Consider the following 17,246-nt stretch of genomic DNA (forward strand, 5'->3'; position numbering starts at 1 on the left):
GATGGTAGGGATGACATTTTTGGATGTAATATTGTAAAACAATATTATCGGTACGAACACGTTGCGTACAATGAGTGTTAAATTTATTCGTCTCGTAAATACGTGGGAAGAACGAGAACGAACTAAATTGAATAATACGATTCTGATAATTACTATATTTCGAGTAGTTGTGTGACAGGTGCGGTGAACCATAGACAACATAGAACAGATTAGCCGGTAATATTAAAATTTGATATCGATAAATTTTAACGCAATACGGTATTTAAATAACGGAAGGTACGGGGAAAGAGAAATTAACGATCAAGAGACGGCGACAAGTCTCCAGTGGCGAATCGTATTTCCGAATATGGTAATATTTTGACACCGCAGTTCCGTTTGAGCCGTAGACGTGAACAGACCGAATCACCGAACAGACCACGGGGGCTGCACGCGGATCGTGACTCGTGCGTGTAGATTACAATAAAAAAGAAAATTATTTTTAAAGCCCGTCCGATCGCGATCGCGTTAAATAATCGATAATCTTAAAGAGTCGGAGTGTTTTTAGTGAAAGTAGAATCGAAATAAGTCTCGTAAGTGTCAGTAAAGTGATAAATATGGCGAACAGCGTAGCACCAGACTCGTGGGAGCAGCAGGCGGACAGCGGGGATAATGCGAACGGTCAGGATAAATCGTTGGAGAGTAAATTCTCAACGTTGAATGTAAACGCCGCTGAATTCGTGCCTTCCTTCTGCATACCATCCTCGGAAACGAGCTCGGCAGGCGACAGCCCCAACGCCACCGTTCCTGACACCAGCCACGGTACGTGGATACCTTACCTTACCTATCTTCTCCGTTCCCCAGAACTCCTCCAAAAATAACAGTACATATCCACTAATGACGACGTATCCCTCTCTACTTAACACATGTCCATTATCTGACCGATAACAATTTTCATTTTCCCATCCGCACCGCTGGCTGGATCCGTTACATTACCGCTTACCTGGTGGCGGTTAATTATAACATTGTGATTGTTTCTCCGCACTCCGCATAATAATGCCTTTAATACTCGTCGTTACGGATTTGAGCGACGACAAAACAAACTCCGTATACTATCACTAATTAATCCATTATCGTATTTTTATCTTTTTCTTATTCGCAATTATTCAGCATGTAAACTAGGAATAAAGTAAATGCCATGCGTGCCGCGCATTTTACTGCATCCCCGCATTGACCACGGTATCAGACAACGTGGATTCCACCTACCTTGACATTCCAACCTACTTTTCGCTTACACTTGATCGGAATAATTTCACCCAAACTTTTTCTTCCCCTTTGTTCACGTTTCTCTTTTCTTGTTCTGTTCTTCTGTAGATCTTGAGGTTTCTTCCCGTCTATGTCCCGATTACCCATTCCTAATTTACTCATACCAAACAGGCACGATCTCATCACCAAACTGTTATCTTATTTATCACATATGTTGACTTGACTGCACAGCTGTTGGGCGATTAGAAAGTTTCGATACTTTATTTTTTATTTCCTACCTTCTTCGTCATCTGGGCAACGATATTATATCGAACACCTGTGAAAAACTACCTTGTCAACTTCAGGAGGAAGCTCTGTCGCCGTTCCACCTGATCCGGCTGGTACTTTAGTCGAGGAACCGCCTGCTGGGGGAGGGGCACCACCTCCACCTAACGCAACAAACGCCAAGAACGCCAGTCCTGAACATCAGCCGGCTGATTCTTGGGAGGAAGCAGCCGTTGATGCCGACCCGTTATTAACACCTGAGAATGAAGAGGTAACGACAACGGCGATCTGATGTTTTTTCTCTACACATGCGATGTCGTTTAACGTATATTTTGTATGTTGTGATAATACAACTGTCGCTTCACAGGCTGAAATTGACGAGGATGAAGAGACGGTGGTAAAAATACTGAAAAAGAAGCCAGTCAAAATAACGGAAGATACAAAAAGCAAAAAAGAACACGTCAATGTTGTCTTCATTGGGCATGTCGGTGAGTTGGTAATTTCTAAGTTCATAAACTGCTAACTTGTAGTTAGGCGAACATGAAATATAAATATTTATAAATACTGGAAGGAAGTATGATTTTATATGCGAACAATTTTAAGATACTATGAATTCAAGTGTGCAGATTATTTGGTATTAATCACTGTTCGTGCAAAATGTTTATTGTAGGAAGATAGTAAAAGAACAAAACCAACTTTTGGTTCTGAGAAATAAAAGAAAAAAAAATTGGAATAGTCGTGGAATTTTAAAACTCATTTCATTGGTCATTCCAATTTTTCATTTACCGATTCGTGTCACTAAAACATAAAGTGATGCTGTTGCATTTATGGTTTTAAATTCCGTCGTTTTTTGGTGATACCGTGTGTTATATAAAATCACACATATAGGAGAAAACTGGTTTGGAATATTTTATGGCAATGTTGAAAAACATCACGTGTAGATTTGAGCGTAAGAAAGATGGCTGAACATAATCTTTCCTTCGTTAATCAGTCAGACATAGTAAACAATGGTTGAAAGAAGTGCAATCAGTCATTTGTATGTTCTTCTTACCACCTATCATCGTACCTATCTTTATCCTTATTTACTTTGCTCCTATTTCACAATAGGTTTATCAAAATTCCGAGTACAAGCTGTGGCGTTATGAACAAGAAACGTTCGAGTATCGTGTTGAGCTTATTCGCGGCATTAAATAATTCTAAAAATCATCTTCAGATTGGGATAAACTATTTAACAAATTGGCTCAGATGCAAATTCTTGAATAATTGTACAGATGCCGGGAAGTCAACCATCGGCGGACAAATCATGGCATTAACAGGTATGGTCGACAAAAGAACATTGGAAAAGTATGAAAGAGAAGCTAAGGAAAGGAGCAGAGAAACGTGGTACCTCAGTTGGGCGCTGGATACCAACCAGGAAGAGAGAGAGAAAGGAAAAACTGTCGAGGTTGGCCGGGCGTATTTTGAGACTGAAAGAAAGCACTTTACAATTTTGGATGCGCCAGGACACAAAAGTTTTGTACCAAACATGATCGGTGGTGCTGCTCAGGCTGATTTAGCTGTCCTTGTAATTTCTGCAAGAAAAGGTGAATTTGAAACTGGATTTGACAGAGGGGGACAAACGAGAGAACATGCCATGCTGGCCAAAACTGCTGGCGTCAAACATCTGGTAGTATTAGTTAATAAAATGGATGACCCTACGGTGGAATGGGACGAGGGAAGATACAACGAATGCAGGTAAACATTCATTTCTCAAAGCTGATATGAATATCTGGTACAAAAAGATAAATTTCATATTATTAGAATGTTTCATTCTTTGCATAGTTAAGTTGTAACAGTTTTATTCCAAGTTGCAATAATTAATTTTCAGAGATAAAATCTTACCCTACCTTCGTAAACTGGGATTCAACCCAGCGAAAGACTTGACCTTTATGCCGGTATCGGGCCAACTAGGAATCGGCTTGAAAGATCCAATCCCTGCGGAGCTCTGTACTTGGTACAAGGGTGAAGCGTTCATACCATTCATTGACCAACTACCATCCCTTAATCGTAAGAGTAACGGACCATTTATTATGCCAATTGTTGATAAATACAAGGATATGGGTACGGTCGTAATGGGTAAAGTGGAGGCTGGAGAAGCAAAGAAGGGACATTCTCTTCTGGTCATGCCTAATCGAGTGAGTATATTGAATCATTAATTATTTTGCTCGATGTGTTCTTAGATCAATTTTCATTTACATTCGATACTTGTCGTTGAATTGATAGACGGCAGTAACGGTAGACCAATTGTGGTCGGACGATGAAGAAGTAACATCGGTTGGTCCTGGTGAAAATGTAAAGATTAAGCTAAAGGGTATTGAGGAAGAAGACGTGAGTCCCGGCTTTGTTCTATGCGACAGTAATAATCCGATCAAAACGGGAAAAATTTTTGACGCCCAAGTTGTCATCCTGGAGCACAAAAGCATCATTTGTGCCGGTTACAGTGCTGTAATGCACATTCACTGCGCAGCGGAAGAAGTCAGTGTGAAAGCACTCATATGTTTGGTGGACAAAAAATCTGGTGAGAAAAGTAAAACGCGACCGAGGTTCGTCAAACAAGATCAAGTGGCCATCATGAGAATTGAGTGTGCCGGAGTTATTTGCCTTGAACAGTTTAAACTGTTTCCCCAAATGGGTCGGTTCACTCTTAGGGACGAAAGTGAGTATATTATCCTTTTGCCTCATCCATAGCTCGTAAATATCATGATCAAAAGTACAAAACAGTGTGTTACTCTAATTATCGAACTTTAAATTTGTTTTACAAAACTCGCTCAATTTTCAACTAAATCGCAAAAAGCAAGTATATATCAGGAACATTATTGACGATTGCTTATTCATTCATTTTCAGACAAAACTATTGCTATTGGTAAGGTGCTGAAGGTGGTTGAGTAAGTTCTGTTTTACGTTGAATTTTATTGTGACTAAGGACATTATTATACCTACCATCGAACACATTGAAATCACACACAAACAATGTAAACACAAACTTTGAGAACCTATGATCTATCTGTATGCATTAAACATTAGATGATGAAACAATACGCACTCACGGTAAGTGTAATTTGGGATTGGGTGAACAGAGAGAGATATATGCGAATTATATATATTATATATATAAAGAATGATATATATGACAAACTAAAATAAAACGACTTTGATTACAAAAAGAAAAGAATAAAATAGATAATACAAAGAAATGTTTTTGAAAAAACAGCACCACCCCCTGCCCTAAAGGAGACGAAAAAAAAAATCTTTTCAGGATTTCGTTGTCGTTGAAATATTTTAATGGCAAGGGGGTAGGGGAGGAGGGTATACAAAAAGGCTTTTTCAATATAAACTGAGGGCGATATTTTTGTTCTACGGAGCTATGTGAAAAATGATAATGGATAGCATTAACGCTAATTATGATTATTATTATTATTATTATCATTGAATTGATGGGTAATAGATGAAACATATTGAGTAAAGCAAATAGATAGTGTTCCACAACAATTTATAATTATTAAATCAATATTGTACTGTTTCTTATTTTATTCTCATTAAAATACTAATTTACTACGAAACTGTTTATTTGTAATAATTTTCACTGTATGTTCTGTACTTTGGAGCATCTTTATGTTCATTAGAAAGAGAAAAAAGAAAAAGAAAAAATAATACGTGAAAACTTTCTGTGATAGAACACAGGGAGAGTAAATTAATTTACATAGATTTTTTGAGGAATGTAGTCTATAAGAAGACAATTGATATGAATATCTTTTGATTTCTTTATAAAAAAAATATCAAACCAGCCACATTGTGCCCTAAAAATTGATTGCAGAAGTATTTATGACAATTATCAGATCACGGCTGAAGTTGTGACAATACCAGACAGGGATGAAAAATCAGTTTGTAAATCTAAAAAAGCATCGAATATTCCTATTCATGTGTAAGGTATATCGATAGACAGAAGTTAGTTACTCTACTCTTGCTCTGATACAATACACTAAAATACTGGTTGTCATCTCGTCTTCCAAGAAAAAAAAAAAGAAAGAAAAAAACACCAAGTCTGTAACGCTCATAAGTACAGAACTTTATAGTGTATTGAATATAATAATCGTTGACATTTTCGTTTTCCATTTTACTTCATATTTCGTACTTTTTTTTTTTATAATCTATTTGCGAATTTTATTAAAGAGCTTGTCACCATCGGCACATACATAGCTAGGCGAATTCATGGAAACGTGATTTTTGTAGCTTCAGTGAAACAATCACATGGTGAAGAGAAGAATAATTGTAAAATATAAGAACCGGCAATGTCCGTATTGTTATTATTAAATATTATTATGGATTGAACTAATATTAATTATTAATATAAAAACTACCAATAATATAAACACAAACGAAGTATAAGGAGGTGAGCAAACTACAGAAGAATAATAGATATTAAGAGCCTTAGCTCATGCTGTAGTGTGGGATACATTGATATTTTTATATATTGCTGCGCCATCAATATTTACTTATTCAATCAAGTCAGCCGGTTTGGTTTTTACTGAAAAGGCTTGGCTTTTAACCATTTTAAAGCTATCTTTGCGAGGGCCTAAAATTATGAAAAACAGGGAAGAGTGCTGAAAACTTGATGAAAAAAATTAACACAATGGAGTTCTGTGAAATTTTAATATCAAAAAGTATTCAGTGTTTAGCGCTTAATTAGCAATATGAATTCTTCATCAATAGTTGGAAATTTACCAGACAATATGACGTGCTTTAGAAAGTTCTCATAACCGTAATTACGAATATTGTTTAAAAGAAATCGAGGGTTCTCCTCCAGCGAACCATTTTCATGCTGTTCTCAATTTCATTCAATACGATGTACAAATTGTTGTCCTTTGGTATAGGGGGAAATATAAAATGTAAAAATGTGTGATTCGTACAATCCTATTTGATGTATATCGAAGTAGGATAATTTTTTCTTGAGACATAAAGAAGTAGTTTCTACTCAAACTACTGAAAACTATGAGAAAAACGTAGATAGCATAAGTACAAATAAATTATTTTTGAAATATGCAAAACGGTGTCATTGCTTTCAAAGATAGAAATAGAATTATTTTTTTAATAGTAAGGTCTGAAAGCCTGCAATGATAAAACTGCTTCATTTTTCTCACTGGTATTCAGCGCTCATCCTACTTATTACTTATAACTTATATAATAAAATTTGGAAAACTGTTCAAAATCATGTGGGAGAAAAGGAAAAATTTTCTTTTCAATTACGTGTTATTTAATGAATGATAGAATGGTACATAATAATATATTTAATCGATTTACGAGGATGCTACTCTTAATTGTGCACGATAATTATTCTTTTAACAGTTAAAATGCATGTAAAAGAATAAATTTCGTTCAAATTTTTGTGAAAGGAAGTCATTGCAGTCACAAAGCGAAGTTTATAAAGTATTGCCTAATAAAACACCGTGATGGAAGATTTGAAATCTTGTACATGGTTGTATATGGTTACATAGTTATATTAAACATGTACATAAACACGTGCGGACAGCGTCAAGTCTGTTTCGTGCCAATCGTCCAATAAATAATCAAGCGGTCCGTTTAATTTAGTTGCACTGTAAAGTTGAACGCCACATTCATATCTTTATGGAGAAACGATTGATAAAGGACTAAACATAATTTCGCTATTATGCATGAGATGTGAAAAATCAACTATAGCCTTTAATACGAACTAAACCGGCTATTAGCTTCCTAATTATCATCTTGGATATGAATTTTGAAGAAATTATCATTTGCTCATGAGTATTTACATTGCAATTTAACTGTAACATATAAGTTGTCGAATCAATTCTTGAAAACAATCGATTTCGATTGTTATCAAACACCATGTCAAGAAATGATTGAATTCAAAGTAAATGAAATGAGTCTTAAAAAATATTTTAAAAAGTTAAATTTTAAGGTATAGGTATAAAATTTCAAGAATAAAAGAACACGGAAATTAATGAGACACATGAAACAAGATTACTAGACGCGGGAAAGGTTGTTTCATCATTTTAAAATGAACTTGTATCGGTGATAGTAAATTTTGAAACTGTAGAAATGAAAATGCTTTAGAAACCGACGCCAAAATGGACGAGGATGGTTTTGAAGTAATGTATGCAATTTGATAATTCCCATAGCGACCAGATGTTTTTAAATTAAAATTACTATTTTGACGGTGACAACCTTGTACGTTTAATAATCTTGTATTAGCACTGTCTGCCTTTTTTTACGAATAAAAAAAATCTAATCAGACTTAAACCTTGTAGTGAGGTGAATGAAATGACTTATATTATTATAAAAATGTGCATAAATTGTTTATCAAATGCGCAGTGTTTCCTCATTGAAACAACATAAATACGAAAATTTTGAAGACATTTTCATATTCCCAATAAATATTGTACATGGAGACAGCCTCTTTAATTCTAGAAATTTAATATCAAGCCCCTGTTATGTTGATTTTATCTTTTATATTCATACATCATGTGATATGTGAAGTGTAATCATATTTATAGACCCCGCACTAGTTTCAACTAGTTTTCACTGCGTGTCGTTCTGACTCATTTAATATTAGCGCTCCTAATTCTGATCAACGATCTGATGTTACGGAAGAAAAAGATGAGTTTAAGTCGACGATATAAAATATTAGGTATGTAAGAAGTTGTTCGAATCAATAACTTGGTACAATGTAATGATAATCATTTCTTGACTCTTTGAGATTGTGTTTGAAATGAAAATGAATTTGCTAATGGCTTATATATTTACTTATATTTTATCCGGTTTTCGGTTGTATAAAAATTAGGTGATTCAATAACGGAATTCAATTTATTTGAATTATTTTCAAATGAAACTCTTCATAAAATTGACATCATCAATTCGTTATTACGCTTGCTGGTGTGTTGTCTAGACTATACATATGAGCTAATATCTGAACTACGGTTTACTGTAATATACGCAATTTCAATTGTCTCCTAATCTCTGGCCAAAGTATTTTAACATAGTAAAATATAAATGTGTAAAGTGGTTTTATAAACCCCAATTTTCTAAACAATTACCTTGTTAAATCTGTTTACCGATCTCTATCAATGTTTGAAATATCGGCTATTTCTTGCGCCAGAAAGTGATTCGATACAATTATGCCATTGAAGCAAAAACAAATACTCCGCAACAATTGCCAAGTGATCTTGCAGTATTTTTTAATTCGTCAATTAGTGATTTGGTCAACATAATTCACGAGTAATATGGACGAATGATTCAAATTTTTATACAAAAATTATTCCGTCATACCGACGTTTTGCCTAGTGATTTTGCCGCGGAAATTGTTCATCGTGAGTAGTCCTGAGTCATAATTCCAATGTTACCAACATAACTCGACTCGAGACTCAATTGAAAAAAGTCCCTAACTAGCATAAACATGGCCTCCCGAGGCAGTCTCGGTGTTCTGAGAGTTTTAGCCAAATTAGAAGCGTCTGTCAACTCCGGAAACTATTATGAAGCACATCAGATGTACAGGACTTTGCACTTTAGGTAAGCCGACAATTATTCATATGGTTTATATATTCTAACCACTTTCAAGTGCGACGTAATTGCAACTTAACCTCTCTTTAGGTACCTTGGACAAAGAAAGTATTCGGAATTACTGGAATTACTGTACAATGGATCAACGTTACTCCTACAACATGATCAGGTACTAATTTATCTACATTAATGTATTTGCATTAATAAAAAGTGCCTACCAAATTTTAACATTTGCATATGCATGTGTGTTGAATGTTCATTGGAGCATTCAGTGATTAGTCACAAGTGGTAGAAGTCTTGCCATCTCTTGCATTGGACTTCCAAATGTTACCAAAGTTATGAAGAAGCATTGCTGTAGCAGATATACAAAATAAATGCTTGAATGATTTTCATATTTATTCTGCAATTCCCATATATTTAATCTACGACAGGCATGCATCACATATTTAAGAACATGAGCAACACTGATTGTTTAATTTTTCTTTCAGCAAGCAAGTGGCGCTGATCTTGGTACATTATTTGTCGATGCTCTAGTCAAGTCAGAAACTGAGCCATCCCAAGTATATTTCGAAAAACTGACGAATTTATTCAGCTTGATGAACCCTACAGCACCAGAAAGGGAAACGTTTCTTTTAGAAGCGCTAAGGTGGAGCTTAAAGGGGTCCGATTATAAAACAGGTCACCCTGATTTTCATCAGCGAATAGCACAAGTATTCTGGAAAGGTATACTCAAGTGATAAGAATCAGATCTGTGTATTAAATATTTCTTTCGTAACAGATAGACAGATTCATAGAAATTGTACATTGTGAAACTATACTGCTGCTTCATTGTGCATAGAAGCTCTCGCAGTCAATCTCTCATATCATATTTATATCTTTTTAAATACAGAGAAAAACTACATAATGGCCAGGCAACACTTTTTATATAGTAGTGATGGATCTGGTTGTGCTGCGATGCTTGTTGAACTTCACGAAGAGCGTGGATACTCGAGTGAAATAGATCTTTTCATTGTGCAAGCCGTCTTACAGTAAGTCATTGAGTGAAATTATACTTCATACAAGAGTTTTGTGAAAGATACCCGAATTGTTTGCTTGCATGTACATTATAAAATAGTAAAAGAATTGTTACGCTCTTATTATATTGTTCTTCATTGATTTCCAGGTACTTATGTTTGAGAAATAAAACCACAGCAGAAGAAGCGTTTCATTCATATACTTTGAAACACCCAAAAATAAATAGTGGTCCACCGTACTTTCTGCCGTTGTTGAATTTTTTATTCTTCTTACTGAAAACCATTGAAACGTAAGTTTCGCTGACATGTTATATTAATAAATTAGCAATATAGTTAATCATACACTAACATGATACATTCCTCATCACAATAATCCAGCAATATCGTAACAATTGTATTGGATATTCTTGCCTTTGAAATACTTGGTCTCATTTTAAATTTACAAATTTCACTTGCTGTCTTTCAAGACATTATGAGAATTTTTGATTGTTAATGCTATGAATGACTATAGGCAGTTAAAAGATTTCAACATATTCACCAGAAATAAAAAACATTTTAACTTTTTAAAATTTTTGTAAATACAGTGGTAAGCTGGCCGCTTTCACAGTTTTGTGTGAGCAGTACCAGTTAAGCCTGAACAGAGACCCGCTCTATAGACAATACTTGGATAAAATAGGTCAAGTGTTCTTTAATGTATCACCGCCACGGGCACCCAGTCAAGGATTATTTGGTTCACTGTTACAATCGTTTTTCAACGGTCTGGAAGAAGAAGATTCAGACGATGATCAGCGAAATGCTCCTACGACATCGCACGTGGCACAAGAATTAGACTAATTGGAAAGGGAATGTTTTTAAGCTTTGTATGAGATGAATTAAGAGAGCTTACAGAGATTTGAGATGCCATAAGGGTCTGCGGAAGTGGGTATTCATACATATACATATTAAATCTAGCGTTATGTAGCAGTTTATTGTTCTCATTTTTAGCATTCTTCATCCATTCAAATACTTATATATATTAGGGTGGTCCTTGTTTGGAAGTCGATAAAAGTTTTGCTGCAACGCTCCGCAGACCTGTTCACAATCATTTTAAAAAAATCTGTAAATTTTCAAGCCACTGCAACTAAAACAACTTGAAAATTAAGAAAGGATACGTTTTTTTTACCTGAATGGGAAAACCCAAACTCGCAGAGGCACGTGTATCAGTAATGTAACGGCTTGAAACTACACAAATTTTTTATATGATTTGGAACAGGTCTGGGGGGCATTGCAATGAAAATATTTCAGACCCCCAAATAAGAACCCACTCTAAGATATATAAATATATAATAATATACATAGGTACATATTGATGAACATTCGAAGGGTTGTAAAATGCCTACATTTAGAGATTTATTTATATCTGAATATGCATTCTTACGTATTCATCATTGTACCTATATGGATTATAGAAGCAGTGTACAGAATTTTATTTATTTTTGCGTAAATTTCAATTCTTCAAAATAATAATATATATAAAAAACATAAATTCATGGTCGATGCCCATTCAGTTTGTATGACTTTATTTTACTTTATTTTTCACCGTTTACGTTTCTAATAACCTATTGACAAACATGTGAGATTTTTAGGTTTTTTTTTATACTAAACCGTGTGCTAACAAATTAGCTTATAAATACGCGAAACTAAGCGATTTAAAATGAGATAGTTATTCTAAAACTCGATATTCCACATTCAGGAGGCAAAGCATATAATATCTAATGTGCCCTTTTTGAAATCTGGCTCTAAAGAAAACTTATAGTAATAACCGTGTACATTTTGGAAGTGATACGAATCGGTTTAAAGTGTTATTTTGTATACTCTAAATAATGTGAGAAATAAAAGGAAAAAATATTTAGCATAATAATTTTTTCTTAAAAATATAAACTGCACTAATACCACATGCGATTAGTTAAAGTGAAGACACGTAACAAAACTGAATAATATTCATCTATTAACGAATAATGTAAAGAAACGTCAAAATCAAAGTACAAGGCTAGTTCACACATCCGACGTCAGAATATTGACTATTTTAGACATTGTATATTATTATCAATTTTAGTAAGCTGTAAGATGTCAGACTATGAGTCAACTTAAATAATGTACAAAAGTAATAATTATTGCAGTACATACCTTTCAATGGCAAATTTTTTTCATCTCGCCTCTTATTCAATATAGCATGTAATTTTATGAATACTTGACTGGTATTGTGTATATAGATTTTTATTAGTGCGAACAAGGTCCACTTTACTTGTTCGACTTTTTCGATTTACTTCCAATCTTTTACTTCATGAAAATAATTAGTCTTTTTTCTGATCTATCGATTGCTGATGCTGTTTCTGTCATATGATAGGATTTAAAATTATATTAATTTACGCATTGAAATGAATCCGATATTTACGAGTTTGTATTAACTTCTGGTTTATCGAAATATTAACAATTTTAGGGCGCAGTAGAAAAATGCTTAAAAAAGCATCTATGTAATTTGTAAAACAAATTTTAGATAACACATCGTTTGAGCAATCAATGTACAGGCTGAGAATCTTTCCAAAGTAAGTTAAAACAGTGTTAAGAGATACGAGCAAATATATTTTACAGTAGTATAGCGTGTAGCAAAAGCTCAATTACGCAACAGTTAATATTTAGTATGAAATACTATAATGCTTTATTACGTGAATTAAAATTAATCTCCGACAGTGGCATAATAATCTATTTAATTGAGGAAAAACAAATTCTAGATCCTTAACATATTGAAAATAAAAATACAAAATGATAATCCACTATCTTTTCACATACAGAATTCGTTATTAACCTTAAAAAACTGTAAAATACTAACAGGTGGTTTTTATTTGTGTATTTTATTTTTCAGTATAAAAAATATAAACATGAGACTTTTATCGAGGATTTTTAGCTCGGATATTAAATACTTTTTATCTCGTAAGCCATTTACATGCAATTTCAATAAAAACAATTCCTTCTTCGCAATTCTTTACAATTTTAATGCATACATAAGTTTTAACTATAAAATATTAACTCTTAAATGTTATTCCAAAAAGAAAAAAAAAAACCAGTCCTACATGATCGATACAGAAGGTAAATAACGTTAATTTCTTATAAAATAATTGGTGATATTATAATTGTAGGTTACGTTACTGCACAGGTTTGGGAAATGATTTTGATTTTTATACAAAGAAATAAAAATATAATTTAGACCACTATTGTATGTATAGGAAAACTACGGAATTATATCTATCAAAGCAAACCTCGATTTTTTTAAAAGTAGCTCACTGCTTGATTGTAAGTCTTTCTAGTATGATTGAGCGGGAGTTACAATATGGAAAAATTTTTATGTACGTTATATTGAGCATGACTCAATATTAAAATTATAAGACGTAGATCTATATTCCAACCTGCTCTTTTCTCAAACGAAAATATTTTCCAATTATATTATCATTTAGTATTAATCATTGTAAATGATACATCTTACCAGGAACCAATTTGATATCCCCCTTCGAATTTGATGCAACTCGTGTATGTTGTAGAACATTGAAAACTAAAACACACCTTGTTTTTATCAGCGGAAAAACGGTTTGAAGGGATGAAAACGATCCCCAAAGATGGAAACCCAACATGGTAATTTCTTGATGTACACGATCTGTTTGAATGAAACCAATGCTGAAATGTTCCTATTCATGAATGAAACCTTTTTTAATGTTCTACAAATATACATGAGTTGTAACTAAATCGGAGGCGGACACCGAACTGATCTTTCTTGTTAGTAGAAATCTATCTAGCTGTATCTCTTTTGGATACACATGTTTAATACTCTTTCAGACCTGGCATGGGGAATTGTGAGGCAAATTTTTCTACTTCTGTACGAAGTGCTTGGACCTTTACCTTTATTGCCACATCAGTATCTAATACCCTTTTAAATTCCGAGAGCTTAAGTCCAGATATAGCCGTGACTTCTTTAGCCAGTTCTATACCTGAAAATGGGAAATAGTATTAACAACCTGTGAGTCGATATTGTCAAAGCTGGAGCATAACTTTGAACGCTTCGCCAAGCTAACTCAAATTCAAACGTAAGTGATAGTGAAACTGATAGAACTTACCTGAATGAATGAAATTAACAGCTTTATCAATTTCAGCTTCCTTGAAACCCCTAGTAGTCAAAGCCGGTGTTCCAAGCCTGATACCGTTTGGATTTAATGCACTTTTATCCCCAGGAACTGTATTTTTGTTGCATGCGATTCCAATATCTTCTAGTATCTTCTCAGCTTTGGCTCCGCTGATACCAGTGGTACTCAGATCAACTAAGATGAGATGCACGTCGGTGCCACCACTGCTAATTTTGTAACCAAGTTTTTGAAGACTGTCCGAGAGTCTTTTTGCATTAGCTAATACTTGTTTTTGATAAGCAATGAACTCGGGAGACTTAGCCTGCTTCATTGTTGTGGCAATGGCAGCAATTTGATGATTATGTGGGCCACCTTGCAGGCCGGGAAACACAGCCTGATTTATTCTGGTCTCCAGGTCATACAAAATCTTTTCACCCTTCTTATTTGTACTTCTAACGCCTTTCCGGAAGAAAATTACACCGGCACGTGGTCCTCTGTAATTAAATAAACATTATATCTGACTGTCTGATTTACACAAAAGTTAAAATTTGTTTACAACAATTTAATTGCTGTACCTGAGCGTCTTATGAGTTGTAGTAGAAACAACATCGCTGTATTCAAACGGGCTGGGAATAACACCTGCAGCAACAAGCCCAGAAATATGCGACATATCGCTCAAGAGATACGCTCCATGTTGATCAGCAATTTCCCTAAAACGTTTGTAGTCCAAACACCTGCTATAGCACGTTGTACCGGCTATAATTATCTTTGGCTTGAACAATCTTGCAGTCTCTTCAAGTTTATCGTAGTCTATGTATCCTGTTTCAGGATTCACCTTGTAAGGCATCGACTCAAAGAATATCGATGTTGCAGAGATTTTCTTGGTTTCGGTGAAAAATCCTATGAAACATTGAAGGTAGATTTATAAATAAAATGGTAATGTCAAATTTTTCTTTATAACAGAAAATTACTGCTCCTCATATATACGTTTAAGGAATTTTTGTTAACCATGTGTTAGATGCCCTCCGTCGGGGAGATCTAGACCCATTATACGCCCATGGGGTTCAACCAGACCAGTGTAGACAGCAAAATTGGCCGGACTGCCGGAGTACGGTTGAACATTGCATCCCCATTCTTCTGGATTTAGATTGTAAGCTTCTAAGGCACGTTTTTGAGCAAGTAATTCAATTTGATCAATGAATTCGTTTCCACCGTAATATCTGAAAAAGTGAAAAATTATTAGTGTACAATTGAAGAAAATAAAATTATGTTCTAACGATTTCACATAGTTCCAGGTACAAAAGAGGAGAATTTGGAAGTCAAATTAATTTATTCACCTCTGTCCCGGAAGACCTTCGCTGTATTTATTTCCTAGGCAAGATCCGAGGCATTGGAGTACGCTAAGAGAGGTAAAATTTTCACTCGCAATCATTTCCAGCCCACACTCTTGTCGCTTTTTCTCCTTTTTCATTAAATCGAACAGCTCGTAATCCGTGTCCCATAAGTTTTTGTGAATAGTGCTTGACATATTGTCCTAGAAATGAAATTCTCAGATTTAATAGAAATGAAAAAACAAGTTTCATAATTTTTTCTTTCCTTTTCGTTCAAATGACATTATAACTTGCACATGAAAATTTAATTGATCAAATTTAATTTCCGTCAAAGAATATCACGAAATGAACAATAACCTGTTGCTTTTCACACGTCTTGCTGCGTACGGACACGTGCTTCGAACGGAAAAAAATATGGAAGTAGTTATGTAGCGAAAAAAAACGTGCCAGTAACGCTGGATATTCGTCAAAGATTGATTGCTAAATGGTAGGAAATTTGCGGTACCCGTTGTATTATAATGCCTAGTTAAGGGAAACTGATGGAGTTCAAGCGAGATAACCCCAACTCTCCGAGCGACGCGATGAGGTCGTGAATATGTGAAATCTTCTTACGTGAAACTTAAACGGAAGATTACGCGCGAGTTTTATCGCCGATAGTGAGAATGTAAAATCGGAGCAGAGCGCAAACAAGCGTCACACATATAATAATTCACGTTAGCACAACTTTCGACATTTGTTTTGCGCAAATAATCATAATTATAATACATATAGGTATAATGATTATCGCAGAGACGCCTTATCAAAGTTTGCACAATAACCGATTATTGTTGTTGCACTTTCGAAAACCCACATAATCGCAAACGAGCGCGTTAAAAACAATTATTTCGTCACACTGACCGTCTTAAAGATAAGTTCACATCGCTGTCACACTAATTATCTACGTATAGGCTAAACTGCATCTACTACAAATATTTCATCGAAGTGTAGAATTGCAACAATGCGTGTGAATATCGGCTGTCAGTACGGTCAAGAAATAAAATGATCAAACAAATTTAACGCTTATTGTTAGAATACCCGACATTATTTGCTTTCCTCACCGGCATTGAAGTGCAGTCAGTTGCCGTGTGTTGAACGTAGTGAAACGATGATGTAGTGCGAGTAACCAAGTGACCCAGAGTTCTTGGTCTTCTTGTTGCATTGCCCTTTTTTATCACCAGATTTTTAACCAATTGCTTCGCCGCTCCGGTTAAACTATACCAATTTCCGGCCATCATATTTTATGTATTTAGCTCGGTGATACTCCCACGATTGTATGGAAATATAAACTGACTGCAGGGGTATAAAGTTTGCCTTTAAAATAACTAAATAGCCAGCCTTTCGACAGTTCACGCGAAGTCGGTACAATCTATCTTCACGGATATATGCTACGCGTTATAATACGCAGGACCAATTCCGAATTCTATCAACTATGTACGCGTTGCGCATAAATTTAAAAGAAAACAAACCGGCTATATTAACGTTTTCTTTCCAACTGTACATATTATAAGCATGCAGAACGATCCACCGTTTAAAGAACTGACTGCTAAGGGATTGCGAGAGAATGTGCATCATTGTATATATATATACGTGTCGTGTATATTCTACACGCTACGAGATAGATCAATACGCTTTCT

The 17,246-nt window shown here is 34.8% G+C and overlaps 3 protein-coding genes across 6 annotated transcripts; 2 read left to right on the top strand and 1 right to left on the bottom strand.

Moving 5' to 3' along the window:
* The first annotated feature begins 369 nt into the window (after positions 1–369).
* LOC124176930 (eukaryotic peptide chain release factor GTP-binding subunit ERF3A) lies at positions 370–7,971 on the top strand. Of its 2 annotated transcripts, none has more exons than XM_046558824.1 (7): positions 370–798; positions 1,587–1,777; positions 1,874–1,994; positions 2,778–3,240; positions 3,374–3,680; positions 3,769–4,201; positions 4,391–7,971. In XM_046558824.1, exons 1-7 carry the CDS (start codon positions 594–596, stop codon positions 4,432–4,434), a joined length of 1,764 nt encoding a protein of 587 aa, XP_046414780.1. In that variant the 5' UTR covers positions 370–593; the 3' UTR covers positions 4,435–7,971. The 2 variants fall into 2 exon arrangements, with proteins under 2 accessions (XP_046414780.1, XP_046414781.1); XM_046558825.1 differs by having other exon boundaries at positions 370–657.
* Positions 7,972–8,928: 957 nt separating this feature from the next.
* LOC124176937 (Golgi to ER traffic protein 4 homolog) lies at positions 8,929–13,179 on the top strand. The gene is made up of 6 exons (XM_046558839.1): positions 8,929–9,087; positions 9,169–9,247; positions 9,567–9,801; positions 9,968–10,106; positions 10,241–10,381; positions 10,676–13,179. Exons 1-6 carry the CDS (start codon positions 8,975–8,977, stop codon positions 10,923–10,925), a joined length of 957 nt encoding a protein of 318 aa, XP_046414795.1. The 5' UTR covers positions 8,929–8,974; the 3' UTR covers positions 10,926–13,179.
* Positions 12,967–17,084, bottom strand: LOC124176932 (serine hydroxymethyltransferase). 3 transcript variants are annotated; one of them, XM_046558827.1, is made up of 6 exons: positions 16,671–17,084; positions 15,580–15,776; positions 15,251–15,462; positions 14,818–15,142; positions 14,237–14,736; positions 12,967–14,110 (listed from the first exon to the last, which is right to left on the bottom strand). In XM_046558827.1, the coding sequence occupies exons 1-6, from the start codon at positions 16,845–16,847 to the stop codon at positions 13,944–13,946; spliced, it is 1,578 nt and encodes a 525-aa protein (XP_046414783.1). In that variant the 5' UTR covers positions 16,848–17,084; the 3' UTR covers positions 12,967–13,943. The 3 variants fall into 3 exon arrangements, with proteins under 3 accessions (XP_046414783.1, XP_046414785.1, XP_046414784.1); XM_046558829.1 differs by lacking the exon at positions 16,671–17,084 and adding an exon at positions 16,079–16,101; XM_046558828.1 differs by lacking the exon at positions 16,671–17,084 and adding an exon at positions 15,931–16,072.
* Positions 17,085–17,246: the final 162 nt, after the last annotated feature.

This window comes from Neodiprion fabricii, chromosome 2 (assembly GCF_021155785.1).
Source record: "Neodiprion fabricii isolate iyNeoFabr1 chromosome 2, iyNeoFabr1.1, whole genome shotgun sequence".
Classification (NCBI taxonomy): domain Eukaryota; kingdom Metazoa; phylum Arthropoda; class Insecta; order Hymenoptera; family Diprionidae; genus Neodiprion; species Neodiprion fabricii.